The 26,373-nt window shown below is 38.6% G+C and overlaps 2 protein-coding genes across 12 annotated transcripts in view; both read left to right on the top strand.

Annotated features, from left to right (window-relative positions):
• LOC143907171 (TWiK family of potassium channels protein 7) overlaps positions 1 to 26,373 on the top strand; it is a 262,816-nt gene that overhangs the window by 70,177 nt on the left and 166,266 nt on the right. The gene's annotated exons all lie outside the window — the stretch shown is intronic.
• Positions 24,226 to 25,257, top strand: LOC143907083 (uncharacterized). The gene is made up of 2 exons (XM_077423605.1): positions 24,226 to 24,405; positions 24,934 to 25,257. The coding sequence occupies exons 1-2, from the start codon at positions 24,226 to 24,228 to the stop codon at positions 25,255 to 25,257; spliced, it is 504 nt and encodes a 167-aa protein (XP_077279731.1).

The raw sequence follows: 26,373 nt of genomic DNA, 5'->3' as shown, positions 1-26,373 counted from the left end.
TATATCTTTTTGTTTATTTTGTCGGGAATTATATAGGTGTTAAAACTTACTTGAGTTTGCAATTTGATTCTCCGTAATGTTTTGAATTCTTGAACTATCGATTGTGAAATATATTCTGTACAGCTGCGTGTTACATTTGAAAGGTTAATGAAAGTTCCCCTTATTCAGCACGATGGGGTGTATACGCGAACGCGATGCGTCCGGAGCAGAGAATCGAACTTCGTGATAACGCGAAACATTCCAGTGCCTTGAACAGCCCGGAGGGTAGATTGGATGCGAAATAGCGAAACGCGGCGCGGCGAAGTCTCCGTTTCGCGGTATATATTCCTTCCAACCCTTTAGTCGCGTCTTTCGTCGCAGTATATGCATTTGCATTTGAAATCGAGATGAGCCGACGAATAAAAGGCCGTCTCGTTTTGGTATCAGCTCGAAACATCCGTTTTCTTGCATAACGTAATGCGAGAAAGAGATGGAAGAAAGATGTGAAGAGAGAGAGAGAGAGAGAGAGAGAGAGACAGACAGAGAGAGAGAGGGGAGAAATGTAGGGTGAAAACGTGGAGAGCTTTTCGACTATACGCCGTTCAGGAATTTGCCGAGATCTTCGCAGAGCAGACCTACGGAGACGCATCAGGGTGTAAGAGAGCCCAAAAGAGAGGGTGATAGCGAGCCAGACGTGGACGCTTTTCATTGTTTGGCGTCGGAATGGATGCGAGCTTGATGGAATACAAAATAGAGACGTGACCTACCTCGATGGAGGAAGACGATAGTGCTAGATGGTAGTTGCAGAAAAGGGGAGCGGGAGAAAGAAAGATACTATAAAGCGGCGGAGGGAGTTGAAGAGGATAAAGGATGCAGGATCAAAGCGCGGCAGGAGACTATATTATACATATGTATATACGGGATGGACATTTATTAATATGTTCTAAGCGACCACGGTCATATACCATGTAAAATGAGATATACACGCGCGACGTGCAAGCGAGACATGTGAATTTGTAAATTGGATGTTACTTGTTTATAAATTTGTTCGTGTATACAATTTAGATCAGCATGCGATTAAGCTCGATAAAAACTGCGCATGATTATATTATTAGCAAGAATATTCAAGAAAAAAAGATAAAGAACTTTTGTGACAAAAATAGAACAAGTTGTGTTACATATGTGTTGTGTATATACGCCTGTGATATAGATGATTGAGAATAGATAGAACACAGATATCAAATCGGAAGCAAACTTATTTTCAAGTTTTACAGAAAAAGTTACGCTACGCCGAGAAATTCGCTTTATTACGAATAGATATTGGGCTCCGTATGGTGATTGCGACATCTCTAAGAAATAAGAGAAAAAGCTATATAAAATGTAGCGAAAAAAGAAGAAATAAAAAGAGAAGAAGAAGAGGAAAAAGAAGAAACGAAGGCGTGGAAGGTGAAAATAAATAAGGGAGTGCAGCCAATGCTATCGGCGTTCGCAAGGGACAAAGTACTTCATAAGACGAAAGGCAGCGAGGGGAGAATGCGAGAAAAGAAAAGAGTAGTTGGTGCATGGAAGCCCTTCCTATCTATTGTTCGAACTGCAAGAGTATCTAATGGCGCGAAGTTCCGTCAGCGCTTGCCTTGAGCTAAAGTTTTATCGTCTTCTATCGACTTCGACGCCAATTTTTGAGCCGCCAGTGCTTCGCTTTGCGTGTTGCAACATCGTCTGCTTCTTTACCACTTCACGATGCTTCTAGGTTCTCGTCAGCCTTTGACTTATTCTTACTAAGCTTTAATCCATACTTTTAACGTCGTTTATTTTACATCAGTTTTAAATAAGTTTAGTACTTTGAAGTGTAATTGCCTCGGCAATAGCCACGTTTTATAGATAATAATAATGTAGAAATTTTGCAAATAATTCAAATCATTCATAAGATAATTAATTTTTATTAATGTCATTATGTTGAGGAAATAAAACATTATTCTGCAATAAAACATAATATGCAGAATTTTTTACATTTTTTGCATATTTTTATATAAGATATTGAAATTAATAGGAAGTAAATAATAAATGTAATAAAAATAAAAAAAAAAGATATAAAAACAAAAAATAATAGATATAACAAAATTTATATAATATGATTTAAAAATCATTATATAATGTCGAGCCGAACATTTTGAAATATCACGGTTTATTTTCGTAGATCAGACACAGTAACAATTTTAGCGAAAAATGAAGTCTATCGTGAAATATATCTGAAAACTCTATTTACGTTGTAAATTGCAAGTTAAATATACTTTAGCATGCAATCGCATTGGTTTCTAAGAACGGTTATAAAAATTTCAGTCGTATATCGTGCCATCATATAACTGCATTCGACACGCGAAGAATTGCATCGTCATGAACGAAATCAGCTTTACTTTTCTCTGCAAGTAGTCGTTAAATATTTTTATATCGTTCTTTATATCGTGCGTTTAATCGTTTTATATAGCCGTTTATTCAGCTTGCACTGGAACATTGCCGTTAGAGTAACGACTGTTTACCTTACTTCTCATGTAGAGTTAAATATTCTTTTTTGTAATTATTGGATATTTATTATTTATTAATATTCTTTTTCAACCTTTTTTATATGATCGATAGCTCGGATAATAACTTCGATATAAAATGCGTTTGCAAAGAAGAGAATCAGTCCTTTGATGTTATTAATTTTTTTATTTTTACTTAATTCATTTTTAACAGTGACCTTGTTTATCTGATTTGTAGCTATAAATAGAATTCTCACGATTAAATCATCGACAATACTAGCTTTGTAAGACCCAGCTTGTGGCTCTATCACAACCGCTTTATCTGCATATTAATCCCGAAAAGGAAGCATAATTATACTCGCTGAAACTATTACTACGATTCGTGCTTGCTTCGAAGTTTCGAGCCGTTGAGGACGAAAGTCTAACTACTCTGTCTCCTTCTTCTCCTCACCTCTTGTATATAATATATGCATTTGGCATTTGTATATGTGCGAATACGCGTGCACTTATATAAGCGAGTACAGAGCTTTCAGGATCTCCCGCTGACAAATTGTTACCGCGACGGTGCTTGTGGTTTCAGGGTAACGAAATACATAATTCAGATGCGACTGTACCTCGTGGTAAGTCGACTCAGCTATTGTCGAAACGTCCAGCGCAGCTATCAGAATTTTGCATCAAGAATGTCGTAAATGATTCTTAGTTCCCCTGTTAGAAAATAGCTTATCTGAATATTTTTAATTATGCAAATTTGATAGAATTGATAAAACTTTTTATTTTTTAAATTGTAAAAGTTTAATTTGCATTGGAAAGAGAATGTAAATTGCTGCCAAATACGACGCGAAAGATACTGGACCCCAGAATTTTCCTCAAAAAGAGAAAAAAATAAATTGGCGCAAACTTAAATGTGAGCCGAATTTAGAAAAACACGAGGAATCGAGTACCGAGATTCCTGGTAAAATAGACGTAGAAGAATATCACGCTTTCCGCGAGATTTTTATGCGGGAGAAATTTCTTTTTTATTCCAACAGTCATTCCTGTAACGTCGGTTTGCAAATTATTTCCCGACGATCGGCCTCCCGAATGTAGCACGTGTGTGGAAAATGCTTGGAGCGTTCGCGGAAACACGTGGGACGAGCTGGAATGCTTCCGAGGCTACCTCATCCATGGAATTTTCGGAGGCTTTCCAGAGGACACGTTCGAGCTTACTCGCTTTATCCCTTCATCCTGACTCGCTAAATTATTCAATTTATTTCTGCGGAGCTTCCAACTAACTCGAATACCGTCTATCTCGCACCCGCTTCTCTCTCTCTCTCTCTCTCTCTCTCTCTCTTTCTCTCTCCCCCCCCTCTTTGCTTCCCACCTCCTCTCGCCAACTCTTGAGAGTCTCCCCCTTTGTCGTTTAGATTTAGCTAGCGCAATGGGACATTCGCTGGAAAGTTTCTATTTATACGGGCAAAATGAATTATAAGAAATACATAGATTTGATAAACTAACGCTCTGTACTCGATGTAAGTTATTTACTTAAGCATTTACAAGTAATTCGAATACTATGCTAAAGTTTTCATTTTCTTATGCTATACTGCTTAAAAAGCGTATATGTACAACATTGGAGTATTTGTCCATAAATTCTACAATTTTTTTAAGAACAAGTAGAGAAATATTTAATTTTTTTGTTATTGTCTTGAACATCACTAAAATAAATGTGTATTATCGATAAAAATAATGCCGCACAATTTACGCGTACTGGAGTAATAATAACAGTACAAAATCATCTTTTTCAATAAATGTAAAAAAAGGGTGCCAAGTACACGCGTGGTTGTTACCTCGAAAAAAAACCCAAGTGGTAGTATCATTAATTTTATTCAAAAATAAATAAAATCTATTCTAACCTAGGTGGTAGTAGCTTTATTAATTTTTAAACAAAATTATTAAATTATAAAATAAAAATATTTAATTAAAATAAAATAAATAAATTTTTCGTGTAAAAAACTTGGCGCTGCTTTTTTAAGGTTCTAAAAAAGCAGCGCCAAGTTTTTTACAAGAAAAATTTATTTATTTTATTTTATTTTATTTTAAGGTTCTAAAAAAGCAGCGCCAAGTTTTTTACAAGAAAAATTTATTTATTTTATTTTAATTAAATATTTTTATTTTATAATTTAATAATTTTGTTTAGAAATTAATAAAGCTACTACCACCTAGGTTAGAATAGATTTTATTTATTTTTGAATAAAATTAATGATACTACCACTTGGGTTTTTTTTCGAGGGTAACAACCACGCGTGTACTTGGCGCCCTTTTTTTACCTTTTTTGAAAAAGGTAATTTTGTACTGATATCATGCGTTTTGTAGTGTTACGCATCCTCTTCTAAAAAGGGCATGTCATCTATACGATCTATCGAATCTGTCGAAATATTGTTGTCGCTTTTCCGCTTTTCTCGTCCTGCTGCCGAGAGATCATCCTATAAATACTAAATAAATTATATACATGTATAATATAAATATAAATAATTTTAATTACACACACACACACACACACACACACACACACACTACGTTTACGCGAACGTTACTTCTGTAGTAACTTACGATAATTCCTTCGCGTAAACGGGATTTTGTAGTAACTTACGATAATTTACTCCGCGTAAACGAGTAAATTATCGTAAGTTACTACAGAAGTAACACTCGTGTAAACGTAATACACACACACACATCTGTCACGTATACTATGTTTACGCGAGCGTTTTACTTCCGTAGTAACTTATACGATAATTCCTCCACGTAAATGGAGATTCTGTAGCAACTTATGATAATTCATCCCGCGTAAACGAGTAATGCCGGGATTACGATGAATTTAACGTAACGGGACGCGACGAACGCGAAGTAACATAACGTGAACTTAATAAAATTACGATCGCTGTAACGTGAAGCAGCGTGCATTTCAGAAATGATTTGACAGCTTGGTATGAATAGAAGGTTAAGATTAAGGTTATCTTTAAATTACGGCGATCGTAATTTCTTAAGTTCACGTTACGTTACTTCGCGTCCGTCGCGTCCCGTTACGTTAAATTCATCGTAATCCCGGCATAAATTATCGTAAGTTACTACAGAAGTAACGCTCGCGTAAACATACAGTTTGACAACTTTTACAAGGCAGCATATACGTACGTGTTTGTACGATTTTGTAGATACACCTTCCTTCTTAAAGATCTCTCGGCATCAGCTCTTTACGGTCAATACTTATATATATTTCACTATCTGTCACGACGCGGCAACGGTCACGACTATCACACACTTACACTTATCCTTTTCTAGGTTGTAAAAAACTGTCACGCACTGCGACAGTGCACGAGTGCGCTCTCGTGTCAAAAATGGGAAAGTGACACACCAGCCGCCATTTTTGTCCGACGTGGACGTTTCTTAAAAAAAAATTTTCCACATTTGGTCTTTGCATTGCAATATCTTCGCTCGTAGGGCACGTAGTGAAAAAAAAAGACTCTTATTTATAAATCAAACCCCAAGCTATCGATCGAACCTACTTAGAAGTTGATCCGTTCACTCGTTATTGAGATCTCAAAATCTCGGATACTCGCAACTCATGCGTTCGCGTAAAAGAGTCACGGTGCGTCTCGCTTCGCGCGTACTTGGCGCGAGACACTACCGTGTCTCTTGAAATAAATATACAGGGTAAAAACTAATGTTAATAGTAAAAAATAATTTGTGGTTAGTTAAATTAATTTATTTTTCTAACAATTAGCGTTTTGTACAAAATAGATTTTGCGCAGAAATGTCGCGTAAGCAATTACGACATTTACCGAATAGTTCGTCAGTGCGCGTTTTCTTTAAATTACTGTCACTTTGGGTGGCAATAAATATCTTAATTTGACGCAATACAGACATACTCATCAGTTTGCGCACTCCGTTCGTTATCGTTATGTAAGAAACGAATTCGCGACAGACGGAGAATTCAGCGAAACGAGGTTAAAACTCGGAACGAAATGTCGTGCAAATTTGTTCCTAAGGGGCTGCTCCGTTGATGAAAAGAGCATCATCTCGAAAGCTCCGGGTGCGAAGTCTGGTGGAATGTCTGATACTCTCCCGAATATAACGGTAACGAGTACTTTTGTGATTCCCCATATGTTTTTTTTGATGTTGTCATTTCGAGGCTTCTTGACGACAATGTTATTACTCAACCACGCTTCCAAGAATCATTTCACTTGCAGTAAATTATTCTATCCTCGTCCGTTCGGCATTGCATCAGATTCGTAAAGATTACTGCCGCTTTATGCACTGAAATCCCACGGAATAGAGTGCGAACCCGCTCTTTTTGAACTTCATGGGCGCATAATGGCCACCGTCATATTTTACATTGTGAACCGCGTGCCTCGAGACTTGTGCTGGAATACGAGAATTTCCAGGCCACTCGCGCAGCTGTATCCGCGAGTGATTCTCCGGGGAAGAGATTATCTCGAAAATTGGTTGCAACATAACTCGAGTATGTTAATTTCATGTTAAAAAATTTAATCTTGTTACATGGAACTCTTCTCATATCACAATTAATTACACATTTCTATTTCTTCTTAATATTAAAATCATATTGTGCAATGTGAAAGGTATAATTATTATTGCTTGTAATAAAAACATAATAAGTATTAAAATCTATTTATTATTTTAACGTGATTTTTAAAATTGTAAAACTTGCAATACCTATAAGGGTATTGCTACTACAAGAATCTTTTAGTTTTATTCTTTTTTTCTTTTGCTCTTATACTTATCAGCTCGAAGACGTGTAATATGTTCGTCTCTGGCCGTTATTTAGGTCTCTCATGTAGGTCGTTTCTTGGTTACTACGGGTTATTATACGTGTAGGGGTAGCCTAAGTTCGAGGATTTGCACGTAATAAAAGCTCTATAGCTTTCTGCTCGTAATATGTTCCGGCACCTTAGGTTGATTAAGCGTCAGACGGGCTGGTGCGCGCTGGTAGGACCGTTGCTAAATGTCTCGCATCTGTCACCGGGCTTTACCACCACCGAACCAGCTGTCCTACACGCACCAACATACGTACGTAAGCACGGGTTTGCATCAGGATGAGAAAAGCAGAGAAAAACATACCGCCGGTCGTACAGTCGGGAACGAAGCGCCACTCCTCCATTACATTCATAGCCATTCTTTTAGAGTCTGGCCCAACCTACTCGTTCAGTCGGAGGTCGGTAACCGAGAAAATTTTCGCCTACCAACCTTGCGTAGACGCCTCAAAAAGATAATGCACTTACGACCAAATGAGGAAAGGTAAACATGTTTTAAAAAATTGCATTCGTCGATTAAAAATAAATTATCCCTCAGAATGATTTTATCGTGTTGTCTCTCCGGAGAGTAAAGGTAAAGACAATTCAGTGTATAATCTGCTACAATAATTCTATTTCTAAACAATACGGTTACGGTTACGAAAGGTACTTTATTTACCCCTTCTAAACAATACTCTTTACTATGAATTAATCAGAAAATTGTATGAGTGGATCAATTAATCACACTGCGCCAACTTGTAGCATTTGTCTCAGTTAATTTATACTATTAGAATATAATTAATGATTGTAAGCCTTTTAGAAGTGATCAAAAATGCATAAATAAAAGCATATCTTAGCGCGCCATCGGTGTATCATGATGAAATCAAAATGCTATTATATATCTCCAAGACTTCTTTTTCTTGCCCGAGATTGTATCGCGTGCTGGCGTCTTAGATGAAGTTCTTTTGTGAAATTCTGATTCTCTTTTTATATAGACAGAGTTTTCTTGTGTTTGGCATGTACTTATCACGATAACATTTCTCCTGATCAAGAAGAAATAGAAGTATAGGAAAAGAAAGTTTTTCTCACATTGGGACAATTTCCAACTTCGTGAATATTTGTCGCGAGCTGAGTCGTCAGAGGTAGAATTCCTATAACAATTCTTGAAAAGTGAATACTTCAGTATTTATCATCTTTTATTTTTTCTGGGTTAAAATTTTTTCTTTATAATTCCGAAAATTAGGACAAGTTAGACGTAAAATATTTGCACCTTGGGATCAATACTTTACATATTTAGAAGATATGTGAGCTATTCGCGTCGTTTGTTTTTGCATAGGAAAATTTGGATAGTTTGCGCTTCATCAGCTTCTCTGCATTTACAGCGTCATTACTCTTTTCTGTGGTGACTATCATTTGTTTTTTAGCGAGAAATAACTTTCGAGCTAGACTATATGGCTTTCCCCGAGGGATTATACTCGTTCTCGTTTTTCTTATTTTCACAATGTTCCAAAACCACGCTTTCTATTTTGTCGAAAAATCGCGTGTCCAAAATTTTTCATTTTGCAAAACTGATTACTAAAGCTTATATTTTTAGAGATATGATGCAGTTAGATTGTTCTTTGTCTGAATAGTATAAATTGTTCTCTTATTTATCTCATATTATACGATATTAATAAATATATTGCTTATAGGTACTCTTAAAAATACATCTCTAATGTAATGTACAGTTTTTTAGTCTAGTATTTTTGCAGCTGTACTGAAAAAATTAAAACAGGTACAAGATTAAATAACATAGCTAATTTAGCGCACAGTGTATTTTATTACAATCATAATGTTTTATCGCATAGATTATTATAATATATTTTATGATATATAACTTTCCATCTGAACGACGACACGTGTAAGCGGCGTGGCAGGCCGGTGGCTTATGTATCGAAGCTTCTGTTAACAGTCCTCATAACTCCGGACCTTCCCCAGCGTAACCCGCGCGGCTAAATTACGCGTAAATGTACCGTATCCGTGCCCCCGTAATGTCACCTATGCACCGTCAATTCCACGGATCTAGTGACAGCCGAATCCGCTTCGGCGTAATGTTCTCTTCTATATCGTCGCTTAGATGCAGGTGCGTGCATCATCCGCCGGGATACTGGTGCCTGCCCGTCGTCAAACGGAACGACCTATACTGGTCGGCCCGCGTACACATCGGCGCCCAAGGTACGTTAATCAGGACGATTTCCCGCACAATTCTCTAATCCGGCGCGTTCAATCTCGGGACGAATGGACCGGGTTTGCAATACAATGCAAACAAGCGAAGCGTCTCTTGATTCGTGCAAGGTCCAAAATCGGAACACTCCCCCGGTCTGTCGCGTATGTGCGCGTGACGTTTATGGGACGGTGACATCCTGCAGGAGGCATTACGACCGGTGGGCCAGTATCTCCATAGACTTGTCCGGTCATACCCATAAGCTTCTAACCGTGATCTTATATACGGGCCTGTATGTGTCCTCGGCAAGCCATGTCTCGCTGATATCCGAGCGATAAATTCTGCGTATCAGTGGCAGGACGACAGTAAGCTGTCTTCAGGAATGACGCGATATCTAAGAAAGGATTTCAGTGCGATGCCGCTTTGGTTCGCCTGTCTGTAATCTAATACATTGGCAAGGATGTTGATGATCGAACATAAAAAAAAAAATTTCTTGAAGATGATATACCTAACGTCTTGATAATGTTCTCATTGTCGTAGGGATATACTACTGTGGTGGTAAGATGACAGGTACTTTCACTTACAATTAGTGCTAGGGAACTATTATATCTCTGGTGTTGCTGCTAGCCTGTTGTATTATTTGTGTCAACTCTCGTGCTATGTATGATATGTATGTTTAATTACAAACAGCGTACTGCTCGCTTCAGAGAGCAAAATAACAAATAAATTATAATCAAAATTAAATTATCTTTTCTATCCTTTTGCGTACTTAATCTGTTTATTATTATTTAACACGTTTTTATATACGGAAAGATTGCACTGAGAGAATTATATCAAAACTCGGAATATTAATAATGTTCTAATAAAATTAAAAATTCAAATGGGTTCGATTAAAGATGCAAAAAGACGATTGATTTATTTGATTATTTTAACTTTATTAAGAACATTTAGAACTAATTAGCATAGACTTATTGCGTTTTTTAAAGTAAATTTCTATGCCTTTTTTAAAAAGGGATAAAGATGACAAATTGTTTAGATAAAATAATGGAAATTAAGTTGACATATTGATTTATGCCATAATATATATTTTAGCTTTATAAAAGAAAGAGAGAGAGAGAGAGAGAGAGAGAGAGAGAGAGAGAGAGAGAGAGAGAGAGAGAGAAAGAGTAATGAATATAACCGTATAAAGTTTGAATAGAAAATATTATCTGCTGAGTCGCGTAGTTTTGCTACGGTAAATGTTTGAGCTAAATGATCTACCTAATGAGGATTTTTACTTAAGTTGCAAAGTATAAATGTTCAAACGGTGCATAAATGTTCATTTACTTTTGTTCCCGTTCGCGATTTTATCCACCCACACCCGTCGGCTTTATATATATCGCATATATTCAAAATTTCTCTTGCGCCGCGTGAAGGATGACAATGAAATTTGAATGAAAAATCATGTGTGCTGCACGGATATAACATGCGTATTTGTACTTATGCGGTTTTAAATCAAATAACGACTGATATCAATGCCCTTTCACCAAATCAGTTTAACGTTCGTTTTTGTAAAAACGTAACAAATTTTCCCGCATTTACTCATAGCGTGATTAATAGAAATAACGATTAACGCGGTAGATGGAAGTAAATTAAACATTCAATTCCGTATTCAACGTATATTATTCTCTTTTTTATACGTGATGTTAATGTAAACGCTAATGGGGAAAAGGTATAAAATACAAAAATATTAGCACGCTTGAACTGAATTATTGATACATGCACTTATGCGCGCGATGTTTTATTGCAAATGGAATTTTACGTAAATTCTATATATTACGCTGATTTTTTATATGTAATGTTATGATCACTACCGAGGAAGCAGAAAAACGTGACGACTACTGTTTCCACGTGCAAGTGTTATCTTATGTGCAAGACGGTCGTGAATTGATTTGTATAGCTGTTGCGTAGGTGTATTCAAGATAAGGGAGTAATTGCGCTCCTGATGAGATTTCTTTTCCGAAGCAAAGCGCATCTTGCGTCTAGTCGGTGCAATCAGGATATAAAAGACCTCGATTGGGATTGGTTGGATTTAAGGATCATTAGTAGACGCCCACGTACTATAATACACGTAGGTAGATGAGTAAGCTGATTGGATTTATCTGATCGGCAAATTGCCAAGGGGGGGCTTTTCTCTCTATTTATCTCTCTCTCTCTCTCTTGCGCGCGCTTTCTCTTTCTCTACTGCGCGCTCTCCTCCATTTCCTATTCTTGCCCGTTTCTCTCTTCGCTCTTCTCGTTCAAACTTCTTTTTCCCGCTGTTCTGCTTTTGTTTGTCTCGCTGTTTCCTCCATTCGAGATAAAAGTTGAATAATCCCGCTGAGCGTCTGTAATCCTGCTCTACCAATATAATCCGAGCTTTGGTTAATTTATTATTCGCAAAACTGTGCGCACTGTGTCCAGAATGGACACTTTGCGCTTCGAGTTCAGATCGATTGACGGACACACTATAAACGGATCAGAAAGGAACAGTACTGCAGTTTTTATTTCCTCTGTTATATGCGATTTAAAATAACTGGCAGAAAATATACATATACATAATTGTCCATCATTGTCTGAAAAATAGACGTACAAAAAGCATTATAATAATATTTGTACGTAATATTTGCAGTGCACGATAACGCGACATAAATCGGATATTGACACAAGAGTCGGCTTCGTGGTAACCGAAGAATAATAGCGTGATGTTGTAAGAAGCGAATAACAATGCATGCGGCACGCGATCGTGCCTGGCATCAAACAGCATCGTTTTTTCCGTTAGTTGTTATTTTGTATGGTGATGCACTATGTCGAATGTTGACTTGTTGGCACACGACTACGCGGCACGCGATTTCCCGATCCAACGTTACAGATGCTTACAACTGTGCACTCGAGCGGGCAATTATATTTTCAACGATCGATAAAGTGATGGCGTCAGCGGGATGCTGATCAGCGCCAGATTGCCTGTAAATGACGAACAGCCAGTTTTACTATTTTACGGGATTGGACGCATGCCGGCCTTAATTGGATCATTTAATTGGATGTATAGTTGATTTAAACCAAACTGATGACACATAATCCACATATTTAGCGCTGAGAGATTAGAATTCCAGCGAGAAATAGAGTACGCGATCGAAACATTACACACGTGTAACGTTCCTAAATTGACAACTTAACCGTTTTATTATTGGATATAAATGCAAATAGCGGCACGTAGTGTTATGTTATCCATATTCTATATCTTCTTCCGACCTCTCGATTAGATGACGGTTTAGATAGCCAGCGAACCTGAATTATCCACATTAAGTATTCGGTCTGTTGGTCTCAAAAGACGTTTTCGCTTCATGCTCGAAGACACTTAGGATGGACATCCATACGGCGGAGACCTATCTGGCCAAATGAAGGCTACTTCTAAGGACGGTTATGGTACGGATGTTACGAGCTTAAGCGTCTTCCTTCGACGGACGTTGTCAGCTTTGTGAGGCAGAAGACTTAAAAATTCTAGTACCTTCGTACCATCAGCAAGCGGCAAATAGATGAAGAGAGAGGGAATAGGAGAGGGAAGAAGAAGGAGAAAAAGAAATTCTTGACGACGAGCGGAGTACTAAAATTCACCAGCTATCTTCGTGCCTCGAGGGTTGTTCCTTGATGTTCTTCATGCTAGTATCATTTCTTGCATCAGTCCTTTTCTCATATGGTAGAACGTCGTTTGTTTGATAATAGGATAAAACGAGATTCTCAAAGTGCTCCGGCATATATGTGCGAAACGAAAGTATTCCATCATTTAAACATGTTAGAGAAAGCAAATCTTTATTGGAGAATGTCGCTACTTTCGGTCCAAATGCGAGTATCAGTCTTCGTTAAAAAGATAATGAATGTTCCGTTTGTCTGTTCACGTATCTTGGAGAAGAAATAAAATTTAATTGAACAATTAGCTTGGCTGGGTAATACCTATAAAAATAAAATTTTTGCGATGGTATTCTATAAGTTTCGTATAGGAATATAAAACTGTCATATCATAATAATTTAAATGAATTTATTGCCCGCTTTCGCTGCATTATTGCAATATTACATTCACGGTTCGACACATTAATGGAAGGTGTTATTTAAAGCGGATTACATATTTAAAATTTTAGGTTTGATGTAAAATTTGATGAATGTTTTTTACAGACGCACACGAATGCGAAGGATATAGAACGGATCGTGATTGTACTTGATAAGCACCGATACTGCATATTCCCGCGAGTCCCGTGTAGAAAAAGCATGCGATACATCAAATTCTAAATCTGCAGGCAATAATTCCCCGCATGGACGTATTTCCGTCGCCCCAATAAGTGTTGTGCGCGATATTTTAAATACATTTGCGATAACGTTTTAAACGCTGCAGGAAATGGAAGTTGCCAAATTCGGCTGCACATTGGATCTGCATGTATCGGGTCGCCTGCATATAGAAATCGTGATGCCAAAACGTCAGTTTTCTTAGAAATAGTACGTTATCGAATTCGCGAATAGTTTTCAATTATGTTGATTACACTGGTTATTCATGTGTCTAAAGCTATTGTTTGATCAGTTTCAATCTTGTCTGTTTGATAATCTAGTTCCTATGTTTCTATCTTGTCCCCTATGTACTCCTTGTCGACAGTATAGGAGCCATTGATTTTCAGGATGTTGGACGTAGCTCTCGGTGGTAGTCCGCAAATAAACCTAATCACGAGTACAGTGTCCTGAATTGTCAAGCCACTTTCCGTAGTGCTCGTACCGAAGCTGAAATCAGATTACTATCTCTATCAGCGAAGCGACATTCAACATTGATAATGATCGTAGATCGTGAATAGTTTGACAGCTCTAATCACGAACGTCTTACAACGTCGAGTAAATTTTAGCCGCGACGCGTGCTATCTCATTTGTGTGCTTCACCTATAATAATAATCATTTGATTCAGATACGTAAAGAACGTTTGCATCATTTATTTCTCTCTGATGGACGAAAGTAATCTCAATTTTCACGTTTACAAATGAGATGGGAATCATACGGGAAACGTATTTGTAGTCTTTACACACGTCTCTTAAGGAAATGTCAGTATGGATAAGTACATCATGTATACATCAAGGGATAGTCTGTGTACCGGAAGCGCCGCAAATTTCCTGTTTGCTTGTTCTATAGAACAACTTCTCTCTCGGTGAGATCTTTACGTTTTGCCGTTATAATGAGAGCGGATGAAGACAGCAGGACGGGTAGATTTAATTTCCTTCGGTCTCCTCACCTTTATCATTCTCCTTTTCAGTCTTCTTCGCTTGCGTAGCGCTTAATTGTCCTTTCACTTGCTGGCAGTTTTCTTTCGCAGATTTCAATGACATTCCAAACCTTTTGCCGAGTTCCTTTTTATCTCGGGTAATCTTTAGAATTGTAATGTCTCGTCTTTATCAGGATAGAACATTACTCATTTTAGCACAGTAGCGATTATCATGCTATTTTTTACCCATATCCCGCGATTGTCGTCGCGATTATTGTCAGTTCTTAATTTTTCTCATTTATCCTTTATGCATTGTTAAAATTATATTTCTTATTGTAACTTATCAATGTGGAAATATAGATAATTTTTTAACATTTGACAAATACAGATGACCCGGATTTAAAACTAGTATTTAATCGTAAAATATAAATATTTTAGTTTTTTTTCTTAAATCCGTATACAGTGCTTCAGGACGAAAATCTTCGCATTTTCTTACTTTGCCCTTCTTCCGTCACGCAAAAACTTCGCGGAGATATGTTCACTCCCAGATGACATACTCCATCAACGCGCTCGTATGCTTTCCTGCTCCACTTTTTTCGCGTTGAATGGCGACGGGAATGGTGACGGAAGACGTCGCGCGCCGGGATATTACTCGGCGAAAGAAAAAATCGAAGTTTCGATAGAGGGCTGGGATATGAGCCGGCGCGCGACTCTCGATCAGTGACTTCGACTATTTCACGCCGCGTTTCTATAGCACGGAAAGAAGTTCCGAGAGAGTTGCCGGACACGTGTTACCGACAAGACCTACGAAACTTCACCCTCCTTAGCTCGGACTTCGATCGGAGGAGTACCGGGATTTGCGACAAATGAAGAAACTTTTTTTCTACCCGTAGACGGATAGATTCTTTTTGATCAATGGCCTTGTCGGTGTCTCCGAATGCTATGCATCTGATTATAAGGTTCATCTTGCTGACATCTTCTTTCCGAATCGAAAATATCGAGGTTCAATACTCTGCGTATCTCTTTTCTCTTTTCTCGTATAGTAACAGGGGCGTATATTGGAAAAATTCGTTAAAAAATTACTGGTTATTTCTTATCAGTTTTAAGACCACTAACTGTATAAAGGCATGAACGTTTGTGCAATCTTTCGCGTGCTTCTGATAGTATGCATTTTTTGATAACTCTTTGAACTAGTAGCTTCATGTGGTGGAAGATAGCAGGCTGTAAATTCTCGTGTAACACGTGTTCCAAATATACAGTTTTTCGTTGAAATTTCGGTTCACTGGTTCTATCGAAATCGGGGGACGCACAAGCACGCATGTCAGCGCGCACGTTTTTCGCAGCTGTGAATATATTGACGAATACGAATGTGCTACGGTCTCTGCGTTCAGACTAAAAACTAAATACATAATGCACCGGCGGAAGTGTATATATGTGATAATTAATGGACAGACGCCAGACACACGAATGTAATTACAAGAACAAATTTTATATTTTATATTCTTTAAATACAGTTTTTATTATATTATATAATTACCATTTTAAATCTATTTTTATAATACAGATGTATATATTTTTAACATTGCGATTATTATTGTAACGTGCGATTTTGAAGCAGCATTAAGAAAATTCTCCGTCGAAAAATAACTTTTTCAATGCGTTAAGAGGATTTACATCTCATAAATATTTTTCAGTTGATTCATTTAATGGTATATTTTATACAGATACATGTTTATTGCATACGTCCAGATTCCGTATATTATATTTGTACATATATCAAGTTCAACGAACCGCACATCTTTTTTGCTTTATAATATCTGCAGCAAATTTACGGAGCACGGCGCGGAGTCGTAAGTCATTTCCCGTTGGAATCGGATTTCATTACATTAATCGTACGCAAAGAACAGAACGAGAAGAGAACTATTGTTACAGTTTAAAATCTTCTCGACTGTGTTTGATCATCGTTTTTTATATACATATATACATAGTATATATACATATATAATATATATATATAATACCTATATAATACCTAAAAATATATATATATATATATATGTAGGTCCAGAGGTATGTTCCGGGACTGTTTACGTTTTTTGAAATGTACAGTCCTGGAATATAACGCATATATATGTAATCAGATTCAAAAAACTGTCCCGAAAATTGCCGTAGGACATCAATTTTTTCCAGGACAGTCCTGGAAACTGCCAAATGTCCCGGAATATACCGATATCAAAAATAAAAGTCCCGGAACATACTTCCGGACCTACATATATATATATATATATATATATTTTTTTTTTTTTTTCTAGCGCGCAACGGAAAAGCCGCGTGATCCAATTTCGTCGTGATCGTAATCGTCATATTTTACACGTGCGCATCGCCCTCCATCTACAATAAACTTCGCAGTTCCGTGCTCGATACCGCGCGGTCAACAATATTCGCGCGCACTGGCCAAATTTCCCCGATCGACGGCGCCTGGTCACATTCATCCCGACTGCGAGGAATCCGCATCCCCTCGATGCGAGGTCGTGCACCCCGCGAGAGAGAGAGTCGATCGTTGTAGTATTTCCAGTCGTTCGAGACAGCGAACGCGGGGATCGCGTCCATCATTTTCTCTGATGTTTGATCGGAGTACCGTGGAGAGCGGAGTTTGGTTTATGCTTGCAAATGTATTCGACTGGTGTCGACATTGCATTAGAGCAGAGCTACGCAAAATTGTTTGGCGCGAACTGCCGTCGTTATCGTCAACAACGTGAAAGAGAAGTGCGGGATCAAGCGCGTCGGACTCTTCGTTTATATTTCGCTCTAAGCCGTTCGAGCGACCGAGTTTCGGATTATTCCGAAGCCACGGAGATGATATGGTGGACGAGCCCTCATTCGCGCCCCTGCTATTTCGACTAGCTCCTCGACGGCAATTTGCCGTGTAACGTATTCGCGGCTTGTTCGGTATTAAACTTGTGTGTCAAAACATTGCGACCCCAGCAAGAACGGATTTTCATTTCGCATTCCGCGCGTTCTCTCGTAGCGCGCGCAATTATGCTTTGTATTATAAGCTATCGTATTCTATCCCGGTATTACTTACAATTAGCCCTTCATTATCATTCTCATCATAGTGTGGTTTTTATCCGTGACTTACATAATGTTATGAGAGGCGCTCAATATGGTAACTATATTATTCTGGCATGCGTTCAAGTGGACGTTTTGGGGTTAAAGGTGAAATTGATCGTGGTTAGGTTAAGGCTGGTCAGGGTAAGGGTCGTGGAATTACGTGGATGTAACGCTGAAAGAGTTTTAGTGCCTTTGATCTGGCATCGAGCCCACGGGGATATACATAAAGATAATGGCGCCTTTTTTTTATAGCCAATTTTATATTTTTGAAAAAAGTTGTATACGCCATTCTTATTTCGCGATTCAAAAATCCTGGTAATTTTTTCTGAGACTTGTTTTGAAAATATGAATTTGCTGATATCCTTCCTATTTAAATCAAGAGCCAAAATCTGTCAGTGTATCGGATGCGTTAATGATACACGTATTTTTCTTGAGAAAATCTTGTCGTTATATTTTTATAACGACATCTATAACGACGATTTCTACACTGTCGTTATTTGCTACTGCACTTAGAGGATTAAAATTTTTTACAAATTTCCCCGAATGAAACTGAAATCTTTTCAGAAGCTTTGCGGGTTTGCGAAGGTTTCCGTGGGCCATTTAACGTTTCCTATAGTTTATAAAGCAGGTAGCAGCATTAATTTACCGCTATTGGAAAAATAAAGTTGTCCAACGCAGATTTCTTAATTACAATTTTATATACCGTTCTAAGTTTCAAAATACTCCTGACATTTTTATGAACGGGATATGAATTATATACAGCTTTGTACATACAATGTTTTGCTTGTCTTTGATAAACTGGTGAAATACGTTCGTGTGATGAGGTTAAAAGGCTTACCACCAATAATAGAAAATTTTATTGTTAATCCATCAAATATGAACGCAATTTCTTGGCGCTTTTGTGGCGCTCAATAACGAAGTCATATCGGAATTTCCTTCCGCTCGGTACAATCGTGCATCTCATCAATCTCCCGATATTATTTGAAAAAGAAGCTGCGCTGCGCTAAAGTATTACTATCTACTTTGATCAATAAACTTTTCTTTTGTTCAACGTTTATAAACATTAAGGAGCAATGAAATTGCCGAGGAAATCTTACAATTTTGATAGGACTTTCCGCGACTTATGCTGGCCCCGCTACTTTCGTCTATGGAGATTTTAGTCAGTTAAGAGAGAGAACCTACTTACTTGATACCCAGCACAGACAGATCCCCGTTATACGTGATTCCTCTTCCTTTCGGTCTCTCAGCTTTTTCTCTCTTCTCTCTTTCTCTCCTCCCGCATCATTTCCCTTCCTGTCCTTCTTCGCTCATTCTTGCTATCTCTGTTGCAGTCGAGTTATCAGCAACTTTCCACTTTAACTAACAACAATTCAGTAAGCAAACAATTAAGCCTTGGCTCGTGGAAACTTCGTATGCTGTCAGGCTATACGTTTGTCGGGTCGTGGCAGTATTACAGAAAGCTGCTACACGAAATTAAAGTATTAACGAGGCACGCCGTTCCCCGTGGAGCCCATTTCAAGCAAGATACTGCTAGGGCAACAACAAGTTTCGTGGCTCGAACGTCGTCCAGAATGTATCCGCTAGCCGGGCTGAATTCTTCATGAGGTCCGATGGCGTTGCAGATCTCATGCATCAGGAAACCAGCCGCAAAGCTGTCTAGCAACGCATGGCTTATCTGCATTTCGAATTGATACCGTTCTATCGAAATTTTTGATGTGACTTGAACGGCAGATCGGTGTCATTGACTCGGGATTATTTGTGGAATTGGAAAAAAAAATTATAGAGATATGCTAACAGCGATGTTGTACTTAATGACGTGGAAACGGAGATAACGAGTTGTGCGAACGGGAGATCCGTGATAGAGACTTATGTTTGTAATGCGGAGAGCTAATATACGGAAACCTGAATAATTTAAAGTCATTGAAGATGATTTCGTGCGCGGAGCGGCCGGAATTACTGCATAATTAGTTGCAGAGAGTTGCAGACGTTAGTGACGTACGAGTGTTACGGTATTAGCGTGAGTGCAGCCATTGGTTATGGATCAATTGCATTCGGGAAGGTTCGATCACGGCGGTTACGGCCCTGTGCGGAAACTGCACAATCCTGCAATGATGCATCGGAACGCCGGTAATTTCCACGATGCGCCATCCGCCATTCCACCCTGCATACTGACTAAAGTGTTCGGTCTGCAAGTCTGCTGGCTTTCGTCCGATCTGCTTGTTTCTGGATCGATCATTTCCAGCACTGCGGCGCACGTGCGGGCCTATGTCTAATAGCGGCGCATATCACGCATAACCCTTCCATATAGAGAATCCCATTTAACGCAGTGGTTCTCGAAACTTTCCTAAAAGCAAGCTCTAAAACTCATTCCTCCTATCGCGATCGCTTATGTATGTAATCCATTCATGGGGAAGCTGAAGAAGAGCATCGCTATAGTAGTTTACCTATAGTCGCTGTGACGGCCATTAATCATTTCGCTCGCAAATTACATTCATTCGTTGGTTACGGCGATGTGTCCGAGAGCCGGTGCGGGTATATCTCATATAGCTCTACACAAGCTCCCACGTCGGACTTCTGTCAATTTCGAGATTTATCACGTAGCCACAAAGTAATTGAATAACGTATTCGCGTTGTATAACGTATAACGACAATATAACGCAGCCGGAATCGCTGCGAGGGAATTACATTTCTATTAAGCTGTTTGTGCGCGAGGCGGACAATAAGGATCGTATCTTCTCGGTGAGAGGCTTTTGTGGTAACTGCGATTACACAAACGCTAGAAGAAACGAGGGACGCAGTAATTAAATGCGACTACAATTGAAAGTTCTTTGGGGTACCGCAATTTTTCGAGGAGACGCGCGCGAGATCTTCCCGACGGGATAAGATTTGAAGTACTCGAAGCGTTGCGCCTCGCGCAGATTTAATTAACAGAGAGTACGAATTTGCTTTTCTCTCATTTTGTCTCTTTTCTATCGCTTTCTCATTATTTGGTACGTACGTTATTTTTCTTTCATCTGATTTTAACTTTAACGGCAGAAATTGCATGACCTCACTTTCGATCCTCGTCCTGTTGGCAACAACCGGCCGAGGAACGAAAGATTAATTGACCTTCTTTATCTCAACTGCCTTCCCGGGCGAAACTTCGTAGTCGTGTTACTTTGTTTTATATCAGGGGTTCTCAACGTAGTCGATATTGACACCGAAGAGAGAGAGAGAGAGAAAGAGAGAGAGAGAGAGAGAGAGAGAGAGAGAGAGAGCTCCGGCAGAGCAATCTAGAAAGCGATAATCATCTAAACGTTGAAGGAAAATCAATAAAACGATATAATCTCTTAACAAGTTTGTGGAATATCAATTTGAAGTAAAGATCCTTTTAGTTTGCATTAATTATTTTGTGAAAAGATAGTACATAGGCAAAACAGAAACAAGATTAATAGGTATAAGTTCAATATTTAGTCACTTATATTAAATTTTATGATATTAAAAAAGCGTCTCAAATCACGTTTATTTTATCGCGTAAAAGAGTCAGGGTCGGTCTCGCTCCGCGTGTACTTGGCGCGAGACACTACCGCGTGTCTCTTGATTAGCCATAATATATACATAATATTTCTTTATTTAAAGCCTAATTGTAAGCATTTAACGTTTATAATGGTTAGAACGAGTAACGCAAAAAACAGATTTACTCGTATATGATGAGCTTTAATACATTCCGATATCATTACGCTTTAGTTACATTATGCTAGTGGATGTCACATAAAGTATTTCGTGGATTTCCTAGCAAGCGACGAACGGTCGCTAAAATCTATGTGCATAACGTAGCTCGTCCGTAATTAGCTCGCTTCGTTGCATTTTACGAGTGCGGTGAACGTCACTTGATTATACGACCACTTAGAATATTAAACGATAAAGCATGGTCGAATGCATTGTCGGCACCGATAGCCGTTCAGCTCGTTTAATTCGCCCTGCACGTCGCTTAAACCTTATTACGTGCGTGCATAAGCGATCACGTATGCCTGTTAATAAATTTCTCTTCGCATGCCGTGAGCAGCTCGGAATCGGTATTTTCCTAAACCGCGAGCTGCCGACGTAATTGCGCTGATAATAATCGACGCTCATGAGCCGGAAGAAAGGAGAGAAGGGAGTAAAGAGCTGCAGGGAATGTACTAGATCATGCTTGATATGCCACGATTAATTTATGATGCTCTGTTTCGCGAAGGTGTTTTCACGTAAAACAGGAGAATTTTGAGGCCGTCTATACACGGACGAATTAAAAGCATCATAAATCGTCATATAATGTTCTTTGCCGTTTTCTATAAAATTCAACAATCTAAATTATATCAAAATTTATCTTAATATTTAATTTAATATTTTATTGTTTAGAGAGAGAGAGAGAGAGAGAGAGAGAGAGAGAGAGAGAGAGAGAGAGAGAGAGAGAGAGAGAGAGAGAGAGAGAGATTATTAGTTCTGAGTGTCAATTTTTGTTATTTTATATTTTTAACAATGAATAAAGATTTGTATGCGAGAGGAAACGAGTGACATATACTTATGTATAGGCAAAATATCTGTGTACACAAAAAGGATATAATGAAACATTGAAACATCACATCATGCGATATGTACAGCTCCGTTAACGAGGTTTCACGTGTAATAAGTTTAACGTTATTTCATTTTAAGCGGTTTGTTCGCGATGAAAATTATGCGAATAGGCGGAAAATAGGATCAACTTACATTGAGATGCGTAATATTCCATTTCTAATCACGTGAAATCAACAAGCAATTATGTAACAGGAATTAATTTCGAGTGCGAGAGACACGTTGCTTTTATTTAATTAAAAGAATAAAAATGTTTTAATTTATGTTTTATTGACACGTAATTGCTTGATCGTCGAAATATGGATAATTTTTTTTACATATCAGATTTTGATACGTATTGTTGGCAGACGGAGCAAAAACGGTAATGGCGCGTTTCCTGCTGAAATTGTCAGTAATTTTTGTGTAGTCAATTAAAAAATGGGACGGCCGCGTGGGGTTAAAAATCTTGAAATTATGCGCTCTACCGTGTGGTCGAAGTGAAAAACTGGCGCGATTCAACGCGGCGTGAAATTAAGTGGTTTCGCGGAGATTAATACGGGCCGATTACAAGTAAAATACGTTTTCGAGCACCGGTCGACATGACCGTACGCCGCGCCGTTAGTAATTGTAATCTTTTTTGTTATTTTTTATTATGCAAATGCGGTGCTTGCGTGCGGATATCATCGGCGGGCTTACGCGATCGCGTGCGAATTTCTTGGTATAACGTATTGTCCACCGTTATTAGCGGCGCGGCTTATCAGGGCACGTATGATTGCATATAACAATTCCGACTTTTCAGAGCTTATTATTGCGCGCTGTGTACTTTCGTTTGTGGCTGATAACGGTCTGACGATCAATCACCGTGGTTTTCGCGTATAACCGCCGTCCTTTTTTTCCTTTGCGCGATGACTAATTCGCCCTACTCTGGCCGGGATTCTAAAAAGGGCGGTTGCACTCTCTGGGGGTTGATACCCGATGCGAGTGCATCCGGCCGGTGGCAATGTATTATTCACCGGTTGCTTTTTTTCATTCCCTAAGAAAGTAATGCCTATCATAAAGTTGACTGATTACGGGACAAGGTGGGCGAAAACACGCACCGAGAATCCGCCGATAAAGCTCGCGGGCAAAATACGAAAGAAGAAAATAATTTGCATGCCTCAGTTTTATGCATAGACACAGTTGTAATGCAGCGGTATGACGTGGCATTTTTTTTTAAATCCTGCAACACAGTGCGCTCTTAGTAGTTACGGCACTTTTTTACGTTTTTCTCCAACCTATCCTGCTGTTTAGCGTTTTTTTTACGTGCTCGATTTTTGATACATGTACGTGTACAAGCTCGATAAAAAAAACGATGTTTAAAAAAAAATTAATTACTTAAATATATATACAATAAACACCATACAATAAACATACAAACATACAAATATACAAACATACAAACATACAAACATACAATAAACATACAAACATACTTATAAACATACAAATTACGTAAAATACAAATAATTTTTTTCAATTTTTATTAGATTACTTTTAATCGAATAGAGTTAATTTGATGTATGAACTGAAAAGTTAAATTGAAAACTAGTATTTCCGAGGGCTGCTTTGAAAAAGTTATTTTACGTGAAAACAGCTCCGATAATAGAACAAATGATAGAAATAATCGATAGTAACGGGTTCTTTGACAGCAATCGCGAAGTAAATTTTTCGTGTCGATTACATTGTGGGAATCCCGTTTTGTATACTTTTAACAATAATATTGGCGTTAAATTGCGGATGTAATTTGTATGCACTTTAACGATTATTGCGAAAATGGCGAGAAAGGAGACAAAAACGGGAAAAAAGGGAAAAAGCGTGAAACCTATGAAAATCGCTGCTCTAGTCGTCTCTGCTATACAAGATCTTCGCGAAACCAAAGGCTCTACACCCAAAAAGATTACAGGATACATTAGTTACGCTTCGAGCATTCCTGAACAAAGCATTAAACGACAAGTGAGCATAGCTAGAGTCTTATTTTTACACAAAATTTCAATGATCGTTCCAATAGCTGTAATTATATTTCTTGTTAGCATAACGTGTTCCACACACATATATACGTATGCTTAATATACGCCTGTAATGCTTACGATTCTAATTGGCCGAGTGTTATAAACACCTTAACATTCACACCATTGACGCAATGCCGTCGTTTCAAGCAAAAAACGATAGCGTTGATTGAAATCAATGTCGGCAATCTTTTTTTGTACTTTTTCTAATTTTACGTGTCAATCACTGTCGCAGGCATGCGTATATAAAGGGCGTACGAGTTCCCAGTTCGTGTCAATTTCGCAAATCATTCTGAATAACGATATTTTAATGGAAGAGAATTGGAAATTTGTCGCGGTAGCTCCCGTTTTAAATAGAGAAATCGAAGATTGCGCAATCGTTTTATACCTCAACGATAGTTGATCTTTTGCGCTGCGCTTTTGCATTTGCTTTATCCTGAGCCTAAAGCTTATCGGAATTTACGCGATATCTCAGGTGAAGGCAGCTTTGAAGCGAGGGGTGGAGTATGGTATTTTGCGAAGATACCGCGGCCACTACTATCTTCCCACTGGCGACGAGTTGGATCGCGCGAATCGCATCGCCGTGCGATTCGCAAAATTGTCGACGCCCGCGTCAACGCTCGACAGGTCGAAAACCAATTCTTCCCGCAAGATGAATAAGGACGGTAAGAGACCCCGGGGAATTGATAATACAGCGCGAAAGAATAAAAAAGCTCAGAAAATTCGCACCCCCGCTGTCTCAACCAGTCCGAGTTTGACGGACGAAATTGCCGGTGACGTCGCGTCCGTGACTCAGTGAAATTATTAAGCAGCCTGTACAGCCCCAGGAAAAGATTTTCCCCGTGTGACATTGAATCGCGTCTTGTCCTGCGTCCTTCCTTTTTGTTCTGCGTAACGTGTATACGTTTGTGAACAACTGCTATTTCTATTGGCAGTCAACTATTGACATAAATTGGATATGATTGTACTTGTGTGTATATATATATAAATGAATTGATCTAAAATACTGTAGTGTACTGTACTTTGCATCGATGTATTGCTAAATGATAAGAAGGTGTATTCGGTGTATCATAATATTTCATGTTTAAGAATGGTATAGGTATGTATTTTGGGCGTGACAGTTCGTTGCATCCACTCGTTCATAAATTATTATAATAGTAATATTTATAGATGGTAAATAATCGTATTTGGGACAGAGTTCCGTTATAACTGAGATTTTAATATTTTTTGGCAGAGTGGGACGGACGACAATCTTAGATCGATCAATCGGTGGGGAACGAATCAATCGTTTTCTATTACAACGGTATATTGATTTACCCGACCTGTCGTACCACCGCTTCCGCTCGTCCGCGCTGTGGCAGAATTAAGTGAAATGAGGAACGAGGTTTTTTTTTCGTAAATTGCACCGGAGGCAAGACGACCATTTATAAAAGTTAGAAGCTTCTTACCCGGGCCGATAAACTTAATAGCTTCAGAAATTTACGGGGTTTGGCATGCTGAGGAGAAAATTTTGCGCGCCTCTGTTTTCTTACGATCGATCGCCATCTACTTCCTCCTTGTTTTATTGGATACATCCGCGCCATTACGCCCGCGAAATAATTTTGTTCTCACTCCGTCTTGCATCTTTCTCTCCTTCCTCTATGTATACACATCTTGTGCAATATCTTCGATGGAAAATATTTACGGCGCCGTGACGGTGGATTTAACGGCGAGTTGCGTAAGTAACGGTCTCTGTGACTATGCGAGAAAAAGCAATATAAGTCGCGTAAAAAAGGCGCGAATAATATCCGTCGATGATACAAATGCAGTGTAAATCGATCGATGCGGCGTATTAAATGGAAAATCTGTTAATTACGATCGATAACTTCGCACGTCGCAGTATGATGTTGCGCTCGCTATGGCTACCCGATAATGC

The sequence above is a fragment of the Temnothorax americanus genome, unplaced genomic scaffold (genome assembly GCF_048541705.1).
Source record: "Temnothorax americanus isolate GAGA-0224 unplaced genomic scaffold, ASM4854170v1 Scaffold8, whole genome shotgun sequence".
Classification (NCBI taxonomy): Eukaryota; Metazoa; Arthropoda; class Insecta; order Hymenoptera; family Formicidae; genus Temnothorax; species Temnothorax americanus.
This window is presented reverse-complemented; position numbering and strand designations above follow the sequence as displayed.